This window comes from Nicotiana attenuata, unplaced genomic scaffold (genome assembly GCF_001879085.1).
Source record: "Nicotiana attenuata strain UT unplaced genomic scaffold, NIATTr2, whole genome shotgun sequence".
Taxonomy (NCBI): Eukaryota; Viridiplantae; Streptophyta; class Magnoliopsida; order Solanales; family Solanaceae; genus Nicotiana; species Nicotiana attenuata.
This window is the reverse complement of record NW_017670239.1, coordinates 2,538,167-2,550,092: the sequence shown is the minus strand read 5'-3', so window position 1 is coordinate 2,550,092 and position 11,926 is coordinate 2,538,167. Positions and strand designations below refer to the sequence as shown.

At 34.0% G+C, this 11,926-nt stretch overlaps 1 protein-coding gene across 1 annotated transcript; it reads left to right on the top strand.

Moving 5' to 3' along the window:
• The first annotated feature begins 10,700 nt into the window (after positions 1-10,700).
• Positions 10,701-11,631, top strand: LOC109236463 (non-specific lipid-transfer protein-like). The gene is made up of 2 exons (XM_019402644.1): positions 10,701-11,136; positions 11,464-11,631. Exons 1-2 carry the CDS (start codon positions 10,784-10,786, stop codon positions 11,468-11,470), a joined length of 360 nt encoding a protein of 119 aa, XP_019258189.1. The 5' UTR covers positions 10,701-10,783; the 3' UTR covers positions 11,471-11,631.
• Positions 11,632-11,926: the final 295 nt, after the last annotated feature.

Sequence of the window (11,926 nt, the reverse complement as noted above, 5' to 3'; positions counted from 1 at the left end):
GATTGTTCCACTACACGAAAATGCATACATGGGATATTTTGCGGATTATATAGGAAATCGCAGGTTACTTAGTTTTCTGCGGATATTTCTACTAGCAGTTTAAAAAGACTTCCGCAGATAATTATTACATGCGGATTTAAAATCCCCAGGTACATTACCTAAGGATTTTAGAACCGATTTACCTAGGGATTGTAGACATGTGATTTTTGATCCTCCCCAAGATTTTTTATATTTTAGCACGTAAATATTTAATTTAGGCTTAATATAGCTATTTCAACTCATTTGGACTCTTTTACTTTATTTTATTACAAGAAAAATGAAAATTACAAAAAATATTTTAGTTTATGTATTTTTCATAAATTTAAAAAAAAAATACAAAAATAGCACCTTATGTTTATCTTTATATAATTTCGAAAACACAAAAATAGTTTCATGTTTAGTTTAATTAATTAGGATTATTTTTTGCATCGTGTAGTATTTTAATCTTATTTTAAAAGGAGTCAATTAAGGTGTTGGATCACAATTTTAAGAGTTTTACAGCCCAGTTCTTGGCCCAATTCGGATTAGTCCATTAAGCCTAGGGACCCTTCTAGACTCTTCTTTGGAACAAAAACAAATAAGAAAGACCCTAAGTACTTAACACAAAATGACCTAGGAACTAATTGGCAAAATACACAAAATATAAACCTAGACTCTAGACCTATAAAACCCTAAGGAGCTGCAATACAAAGAGAGAAAAAAATACGCGAGAGAACGGGAAGCTGCTGCTGCTTCTTCATGAAGTCAGCCGAAATCACAAATAAGACTTTTCTTTTCTGTAACAAAATGACAGATCCTAAGACTTAAGGCTCACAGCCATTTCTGATTTGAGAACACAGCACCTCTCCTCGTCTCTGTTTCTTCTTCTTCACTTCACAACCAAGAAAGTTCCTTCAACACAACGAACCAACCAAATTTCAGCTCCAAATCGCTACTCCCTGTCATGGAGTTTGTCGAGTTTGTTTTCCGGGTTTAGTTTGAGTTCTCCGGCGAGTTTCGAGGTCGTCGAGGGTCGTTCGAGGTTGCTGCCGGTTTTCGGTTAAGGTTCGGATTCCGGTCGTGTAGTGAAGTCAAGCTTTTTGAAATACAGAGCTCCGCCTTTGACGGTGCATTTTCTGTTTGCATTCTCTTATCCTGTTTGGAAAGGTCAGGTATTCCTCTGTCTTCTTCATTTTACTTCACTGTTAAGGTGTTCTTTAGCGTGAGTAATTGGAAAATTGAAAGTTTCGGATTTCAGTTTAGTCTCCGGGCTGAATCGATTCATCTCCGACTTCTTATATATTTTGCAAAGCATGTTTGCCGACATTAATCTTTTTCTAATGGATCTTGTAATCCTCTCTGACTGGTCTACGACAAGTACTTGCAATGTATGCAAAAAACAAACAACAGATGGGAATTGAGAGGCATAGATTCTGCTGTATATTTTAATGTCAGCCATGTTCTATATTTGACGTGAAGAATCCATTAGCTTAACTAACAAGATTTCTGCTAACGAATACCAAAATGTTCTGTTTTTATAATTGAAAAGGCTTTCTACGATGTCATGTGCTCTTTGACTTTGGGTGAAGTTTATAATTAGTTTTTGTAGTCATAATACTTTTTTTTAGCAGAATGTTTGCATATTTCTTAATAAAAATGACAAACCATGGCTTTGCCTTGCGATGATTTTACTTTATTCAGGTTTGGATTTGCAGTAATTGTTCACTTATATCAAGTTTGACATGATTCTTCTTTAGTTGCAGTAATGGCTCTTCGTAGTTTGCTTCATGCATATAATTAGTTTATCACGGCTACGGGTACGGTTCCTGTAACGTAGTTGTGATACTAAATTTCGAATTAGCTTTAAATATGAGTATCCATAGCTATTAAAATTAGTTGAATAGATTTGGGTCGTGCCGTACTAAGTAAGATATAGTTATGGCCTTCAGAAGTTTAGCTTGAATTCCCTTTAAAATTGGAATTGAGGCGTGTCGTGCCAAATAAAATCTTAAAATGCATGGCCCTCGCTTAATTAATATTTTAATCCTTAGAAATCGAAGCGTGCCATTTAGTTGAATTTCCATGGCCCTTGCAAACTTGCAAACACGTTAGTTGCTTTAGGCGTGTTATTTAATAATTTTACCTTCCTAAACTCGGGTGCACATTTATGTGACCCAAATCCAAATCTCAACGATGTTAAAATATGTCGAAAGCCACGGGTGCATTTATGTGACGTGGTTCGAGACATGTTTTAATAACGTTGCAATCTTCTTTAATAAATTATATAAAAGCGGTTAAAAGTTAAAATTTGCACATAGGTCCATAATTATTTAGAATCAGATAATCAAGCCGAATATAACAGTTGAGCCACCGTGCTAGAACCACGGAACCCAGGAATGCCTAACACCTTCTCCCGGGTTAACATAATTCCTTACTCGGATTTCTGGTTCGCGGACTGTTAAACAGAGTCATTCTTTTCCTCGATTCGGGATTTTAAACCGGTGACTTGGGACACCACAAATCTCCCAAGTGGTGACTCTGAATTTTTAATAAAATGAATCCCGTTTCGATTGTCACTTCAAGTTGGAAATAACTCCCTTTATTATGCTCTTCCGGGGATGTAGTAGAAAAAGGAGGTGTGACATGGATTATATACAAACACATTCACAACGACCGACATGCAAAGTTATGTGAATTAGTAGTAACTTAGTATTGTTTTTAGGAAATACAAATATTTAAAGTGATTATCTAATCTCAGTTATTTAAGTAATTGAAATTTACTTAAGTAATCTGAACTAAACACGCCAGATGATTTGATTGTTAGTTCACTATAGGAAAATGCATATTACATGGGGATTTTTGACGGATTATATAGAAAATCTGCAGGTAACTTAATTTCGTGCAAATCTTCCTGCAAACAGAAATCCGTTAAAAAAACCTTTATTGGTAACTATTACATGCGAATTTAAAAATTCATAGATGACTATATATCCGCATGTAAGTTTCCTTGAGACATTCCTGCCAGCAGAAATCAGTTGGAAAAATATTCGTAGGTAATTATTATATGCGAAGTTAAAATTTTCCTAGTAAATATTGTGTCATTGCATATTATATGGAAACTAAAAAAATTAATAACCGCTAAAACTTGAAAGTTACAAGTTAAATTCCAAAACACATTTTTATAATTAAATATTAATCAATCCACAAAATAAAATTCTTTTAAAACTTATATAATGAAGTCTGAAAAAAATAAAAATCACTACAACTAAGTATTATGTGTCTGAATATATGTCTTCAGAGCCTATAAGAGCTGAAGAACCCTAGCACATGTAAGTTAAATTGTACATGTAGCTCCACCAGTAGTGCCTGAACAACTGACATATACCCACTTGCTGTAAATGTACCAGGATTAAACATGTGTATGAAAAAAGACATAATTGGAATGTGAAATAAAGTTTAAGAAATTAAAACAAACACAAATTAAAGACAAGGAGACCAAAAATGAAACAAGCTAAGCTTACTGCAAGAAACAATAACATGTTCTCCCAGATACTCACATAATTTAAATTTTATTAGTTTAAATATTAAAAATTAATTAAATAAATATATAGCTATCTAAATTATACTTGAAACTTATATGTGCTCTACTTTATAAGATATGGATTATAATATACTTCAGTGAGCTGCATCTTTCATTGGCTAACAAATAAATTATTTAGTTTGCTTTATCAGTTTTTTAAAATGAAAATAGTTTGTTTATTAACTAAAAAGTCAGAAAATTAATGTCTACTAGTAATTTGACATAAAAATTATAAGTCATAATACTATTGTCATTTTTCATAAATTAAATTCGGATGAATCATGGAGAAATTCACTAGTTAATGAATTTGGATTAGTCCATTCAACTCGCCAGAAGAAGTTTAGTAAGGTAAAAGGCATTGAGTTTTACGTCAAACCATATCACTTTATCATAGTTAAATAAAATACGAAAACATAACAATTAACCATGATTAAGTGAGAAAAATATATGCGAATATACATCATGCCCCGGAAAAGTTCCCAGAGTAAGTCTTCATCTAACAAAATGCGCATGTAAATCCCTAGGTAAAAGAGATCCCAGCAAATTCCGGAGGAATATATCCGCAGAAAATTCTGCAGCTAATAAATCCCAAGTAAATTCACAGGGATTTATCTCTAGAAATTCTGCACCTAAAAAATTCAGCATGTAAATCCCTATGTAAAAAGATTTGCAGCTTAGTTCGAAGTGATATATCTCAGAAAATTCTGTAACTAATAATATCCCAGGTAAACAAACTCCAACTAAATACGCAGTTAACGAAATTCCTAGATAAATATCCTAACTATTAAAATTTAAGTGGATGGTAAGTACCCTTCTATCCTTATATAACTCATGAGTTCGAGTCCGAAAATTAATGGGGTCGTATATACTTGCACTCAAGAGCCATCTTATCTTTCTTCTTCTTTCCTATATTTTTCCTCTTCTACTCTACTAAAATATTACTCTGCTTTACTAAAATATTTCCTATTTTAAGGTGATGTTTACATTTTTCATGGTTTAGGAATCTAACATTTGCAAGCACTACAAAAAAACACTGCATTTGCGGAGGTTTTATTTACTTTTTGCGGCGATTAAAAACCTCCGCAATACACTTTTGCGGCGGTTTCCAAAACTCCCGTAATAATGTTCGCCGCAACTAATTTGCGGGGTTTTTTTGACAGACCGCCGTTATCATATAGCGGCGGATATTTGACACGGTATAACCTCCGCAATTTGGTAGTTTGGCTGTCACTTATTAAAACAATAGCGGAGGTCTAAATCCCCGCAATTTCTTTATTTAACCCCCACAAATTTTATAACAAAATATTATTATAGGTTAAATAGCTGCAGTTATAACCTCCGCTGTTCATTGATTTTTTTTTTCTTCAATATAATGTTACTCCATAACTGTTCTAATTTCACTTATATTAATATAATAAAGCATCAACAAATTATATAAATTGCTTACTAGAATCAAGTAACATCAATATATTAATAAACCATAAAATACATTAAAGTAAATGGCGAAATACATAAACAGCCCCTTCAAGTTGTCCTCAACGACGAGCTGAACACCTCAAGTGAGCCTATTTTCAATTAGACCCTTTATTTATTCACAATAGAGATCAACTAAACACTCGACCATGTTAGCTCCCATTGCGTGAAATCCACTCTCTAGGACGCGAGTTGCCAACCTAAAATTAGGTTTTTTCTTTTTTTTTTTTTACTAAAATAATGTGGACCCCACTTAATTTTCATACCCCCTTCTCCTCCAATGCTCTCCTCCACCATTCAATACCCTCCTCTAACCCTAAATCACCTTTGCTTCCATTACAAAAGAACAAAATCACCAAATATATCATCACATCAAATTCAACAAATTTAAAATTAGTGAAGAAATAATTGCCAAATGAACGATTGATCGAGCAAGAAAATCAGCAAAATATGTGAAGGGTAATCTGATAGTAACTCCTGCAATTAAAGGGACAATTCTGCCTGGTCTTACACGAAAGAGCATAATCGATGTAGCTCTTAGTCAAGGATTCCAGGTTGAGGAACGACTGGTGTCCGTGGATGAATTGCTTGATGCTGATGAAGTTTTTTGTACGGGAACAGCAGTGGTTGTATCTCCTGTGGGTAGCATTAGTCATCAAGGGAAAAGGGTAACATATGGAAATAACGGGGTTGGTCTTGTGTCGCAACAATTATACTCTGCACTTACTAGTCTACAAATGGGACTCGCAGAGGATAAGATGGGTTGGATTGTCAAGCTTAAGTGAGCTTCCAATCAAGAGTAGTATTTTCTGTTGGTGCAAAAAAAATTAACTTTGAAGTTTTCAAACACTTGTGATCCAGAGTGTATCTTGATTATTCAAAAAAAAAAACTGGGAGTCATTGCTTCAATATGTCTGTCGGCAAGATCCAGCTGTTTTTCTAGCTCTAAAGTTAGTGGCTCAAATAGCAATACCCCTTCGAATTTCCCGAAAATTTTGATAAATGGGTCGATTCGGAATTTCCACAACTTTTATAAATATAGAAGTATGAGTTTTGAGGTAAGATGAAGTTGGAGGTGGGGGGGGGGGGGTAGGAGGAGAAAGAGACGCTGGGGAAGGGTTTTTTCATTTTAAATTTATTTTGTTTTTTTTTGGTTAATTTGTGTTAAGTTTTAATTACAAATTATACGTGTCGTTCATTGATTGGCTCATTTAGCAAGTATAACTCACGCATCTGGTATGCTGTACCAGGGTGTCTATTTGATTTACTTAACAGACACTTGAAGTGTCTACTTGATAAATAGGTATGTTGAGGTGTTCAAATGACCGTTGTGGACAACTTGAAGATCTTATAACCAAGTCAAATGACCGTTGTGGACAACTTGAAGATCTTATAACTAATAATACTTGGACTGAACAATCATACTTTACAAAATTAAATAAGAAAGTTATGAACTATTCTTATTGTTGAGCGAGGAGGAGGAACAAATATACCTTTAAATTCTTCAGGTATCGTCCCTTCTTTCATTATCATATACGCCTTAAAAGCATTCATCATTTGAGTTTTAACATTCATCATTTCTCTGTAGTTCTCCTGGCTTTGATTGTGAGCATTCAACATTTGATTGTACTTCTCTTGGCATTGGGAAGAACATGAACCATTATTGTAACTTGAAGCATTCAAATCACTATAACGAGGTCTTGTTTGTTTAAAAGCTCTGCTAAGAACAACTCCTAATCCTAAATACCTTACCCTTCCAGAGTGCTCTTTTCCCAACACCTTACCAACAACATCATTTGGTAAAATTTCAGACTCATCCATGGTGCTTTGGATCAATGCTACTTCAATTTTTTCTAAATACATTACACACCAAAAGTCAGTGTCCTTACTTCAATCAACATCTAAAATGCCAAGTCATCTAAAATGCCAAGTCTGTTATTCACACTCTTGATATGAGCATCGATTTTTAAATACAACATAGGCCACATTATAGATAAAATTATTGCAGTTCAACCACAATGCGTTCTCCATTAGATAAATTTAACACGTCCCTTTTCTTCACTTTAAGTATCTTGCTAGCTCCTTGCGAATCTTAAAAGATAAAAACAGTGTGAGATACCACAGATACATAAGAATCTTTCGTCCCTCTATTCCTTTCAGGGAAGAACTATCTTGAAAACAGCAGGAAAGCACTTTCAATCTTATAACAATCAATCAGGTTTTTGGAAACAAACCATGACCAATTCACGAGCTGAATCAGTATGTCAGAATTAAAAGAAAAAGAACAGCCAATGTATGTTAAATGCGTGTCGTGTCAATTTTAACTGTCATGTCCTTAGTTGAAGAAAGACAACCTGGAGAATTTTTGATAACTTCTAGCAAGAATGGCCAAGTACCAATTTTGATGGCTAGAAAAAGCTTTATGTCTATATGGATGATATAAGTTTCTGACTGAGCCATATAAGTTTGCAATAATTCCAATTCCGCTTCACTTTAAAGGAGCTGTCTTTTCCATTGCCCCATCTATCATGTCAAAGTTGCTTTAGTTGTAATAAGTTTTAATTATTCAGTGTGTCCATCATATGTAAAGCCTTAGCCACTAAAACTGAGTTCTAAATCAGTAGATAAAAAGTAGCAGCCCAGTAAAGACAAGAATTCTGTTAAGGTTGATGATCAAGTCGGCGAAAACAGTTTCAACAAGGGAAATATCACGGAAAATCAAAACCAAACCCCATCAAAACAAGAAGCTTAGCATACCTATTGCATCTACAGTCCAATGTTGCGTAGACACACGTCCATTGGAAGGTATTGTAACCTACAATATTTCCATGAGAAAGGATGATTTAGTAACCTATCAACGCAATAACATTATAAAATTTTGTAAGATAATAAAAAATGGCACATAAAAATATTGCTATGTAATCATTCTCTCATAGCACAAATTAATTATATGTTAGGCAAACATAGTCATTCTTTAATGCAGGGGTTGGTTGATCATATTCTGAATATAGGCATCTGAAACTGTTTTTTACTTTTTAACATTCTGAATGCTCTATCTGCAATCCACCAAACTTATATAATTCTATCAAGAAAAAGGGGGGAATTTAAACAGGACGTGCAGTCTATAGAGCAAGATTTTAGGTTCCACAATACTGGTTCAATCCCTTTGAAGTTGACTTAAGCAAGAACCATGTTGCCAATAATCACGTTCTTAGTCAAATGAGGGGCGCCTTCTACTGACATCAACAAAACATGGCAGTTTGTTCAGTCAATTAATCAATCAATCGATTATGTCTCGATTTCAAACACTTTATTTTTGATAAGTAACTACGCCTCATTCCGAATTTAATTTGTTTATAACTATGCCTCATTCCCCAACTAATAAGGTTGACCATATAAATTGTCTTTCATCCAGACCACTCAGTCAGATGCAATCAATATCCAAACTTCAAAGATGACTTCGAATCTTTTTCTATTATAACCATTATGAACCATTTTATATTTTACTTGAATCATAAAAATACAGTTATTCAGTAAGCAGTAGTTTCGATACCTTCAACAGGCAATTTATAGAGCAAGATTTTAAGCTCTACACTACTAGTTCAATCCCTTTGCAGTTGACCTTAGGCAAAACCCTGTTGCCAATAATCAATCCATTTGTCCTAAATGATGGATGCCTTCTACTTAAATCAGTAAAACATAACAGTTGACCCAGTCAATAATTCAATCAATCAACTATGCCTCAATTCAAAACATTCTTTTTGACAAGTAACTATGCCTCAATCTGAACTTATCTTTTCTCGAATAAGTTACCAAAACTTTTAGGATATCGCAAGTAGCAAATTATTCTTATGTTTCATTTTAGTATGTATTGTGTAAGAGATTAAGATTGAATTTAATAAAATGAGGCAATATGAACAATGCAAATTTATGCAATTGACTTCCACTTGTTGAGACATAATTGCTTTAAATTTGTTATTTTATGTTGTAGATGGAGTTGGGGCCAGAACCTGTAGAAAAACAAAAAATGTACCTGGAGACTGATTCAAACACAGAGTAGAGCAGAAAGAGTAAAAGCAGCCGGCGATAATTGTGTCTTCTCAGTAGGTCCTCAGGAGTTCTAAAATACACATGCAAAAGGAAATATTTCAATTGAGACATCAATCACAAAAATTAACCTCAAAATACACAAAAAACCTAAATTTTAGAACCTAATGCAAAAGGAGAAAGAGGACTTACATATCCTTCTTCAAAATACACCGATTCTACTAAATTTCTGCGGATTCTACCACATTTATACCGATTCAAAATACACCGATTCTACCAAATTAACAGAGAAAACAAACTTAAAACCCACATGCATGAAGAAAGAAAGACAAAAGCAGAATCAAAGAATGAAAGAGAAAAATCAAAGCAAAATCGAAGAGGAATTTGTATGAAAGAGCAAAATTAAATAAACTTACATCCAATTGATTGATAGATCTGAAGTTTTTTTTCATATCTCTTTCATTTTGCAACAGAGGAGGCACTGAAGAAAGAGGAGCGCTGAAGAAAAGCAGAGAGCTACACGGGCTTGAAATCGGAGGGAATGAAGAAGAAATGGAAGAGATTAAGTGAAGAAGAAATGGAAGAGATTAAGTTTTACAGCTACCTGTAGAGAATTCGGCAGCAGATTAAGTGAAGAAGATTAGAAGATTTCGGCTTCCCTTTGAGACTATACTATTTTCCTGTTCGTTTTCGTGGTTGTTTACCCTAATCATTCAAAATCTGTGTTGATCTGAAGTTTTACAGCTTCCATTTTTTGGCATCTGCAGATTAGAAGAAAGCCCATATGAGAAGAAGCGATTTTGTGAGTTAGGGGTTTGGCTATTTTTGATTAAGTGATTAAGTGAGGGTTTCTGAAAATGAAAAAAGGGAAAATGAAAAGGGGTTTGGGAAAAAAAGAGCGGGAAAGGATTAAAAAATGAGGGAAAGATTGGGGTTAGTGGGCCCTATTTTTTTAATGGTTGCGGAGGTTATCGACCGCCGCAAATTTAATATATTTGCGGGGGTAAATTAACCCCCACAATTTGTTATAGATTGTGGAGGTTATAAGAACCGCCGCAATAAAACCGCCACAAATTTAGCTTTTTTTTTTGTAGTGAAGCTTGCTAGCATAGCTAATCCATTTATTTTAAATCTTCTCCCCCCCTCCCCACCCTGCTCTTTTTATGTAATTAGTATAATCCGCAGAATTAGTTCACGTTGAAATTGCACCTATATTAAGATGATTTTGCTTTTTACATACAAGATATAGTAAAGATCAATAATTTGTGTTTAACGAAGATCATTTTGTTTTCTTTGCTCTTTTCCTTTTTCTTATGATGATAATCAAATCGTTCACTCTATTGAAAACTCCTATATTAAGATGATTTTAACCTTTAACCAATTTCAATGAAACTTTTTTGGAAATTGTCTACACTTGGATGCTTTCTTCTCTGAAAAGATGATACTATATAAAGTCATACCTTCAAAAATTATTAAGAAGAAAAACAATTATTCGAGGATAAAAAAGGGAAGATCCTATATATTGCTTGTTGGATGGAGGAGGAAATGACAAAATTGACCATATCTTAGAGCAGTATAAATTGACATCCGTTCATAACCATTTCTCATTCACAAAAAAAAAAAACACATAATTTCACCTAATTAGCTTCCTAAAGTTGAAGAAAGATGTCAAGAAACCTTCCCAGCTACACTTTATTAGCACTCATTTTGATGGGAGTTAGTTTGGTTTTAGGTTTTGCAAAAGCAGACGTTCAATGCAGTGATGTGATATTGAAGATAATCCCATGCCAAAATTTCTTAATGAGCGGAGAGTTGTACCCTAGTGTTGCTTGTTGCAGTGGAGCACAAGCTCTTGACAAAGAAGCCGCGGCGTCTCAGCCGGACCGTCAAGCTATATGCGGCTGCCTGAAGTCTGCTGCACAAGCTTTCCCTATAAACGTTGATAAAGCAGCACAACTCCCTACCCTCTGCAAACTTACTACCAAAATACCCATCAACCCTACAGTTGATTGCTCCAAGTAACTTTACTTTCTTCTCCTGCTAGCTATTATTCTATTTAATTAGATCTCTCACATTACTTTAGCCCATAAAAATACAACTCGTCCAAGTTGGGCTGGACATATATTCACCATGTTAGACCATCTAAATATGTTGAAGTATGTGTTTTCACTTTTCATGTTGCTAATTTCTTTCAAATAAACTCCACAATTCTTTTCCCATAGAGGTTGTCACCAGATTTTTAAAATTTGGATTCGCTAGTTATCAATATCATCGTAAAAATTATATATTATATTCTATGGATGTTTGCCTTGTAGCTAATTACCTTTTTCTTCTATTGACTGTAGGATTTGAAGGACAAGTGGAATTCTTAGCAAGGATTTGAAGAAGTGCTATACCAGTTTTTTTCTATGAATATAATGTGGTGCTAAAGGACTCTAACTACACTATCCCAAATCCGTTTTAAAATTACGAAAATATGGTTGAAGCTTAGTAAATCTTTGTTTCTGATCCATTAATTAACTGCTTCTTTTCTCCTTTCATCCTTAGAATCAAGATTTAAACGTTATGCGTTTGAGTTTAATTAAGACGAAAGCCTCAAGTTGACGTGCAAAAATAATAGGATCAAGTTGCAAGTATCGATTTTCAAGTCCTAATGACATGCGACTCCTTATAATATTCATAGAGGGTGCACCTATCAATCCATGATCCTAATTTTGAATGAATTTAATTTGAGAAAATGAAAACTCGAAAGGAAAGTTATACTGTTTCGGATAAAAATTATAATATAATCTTCAATTGGAAGGAAAA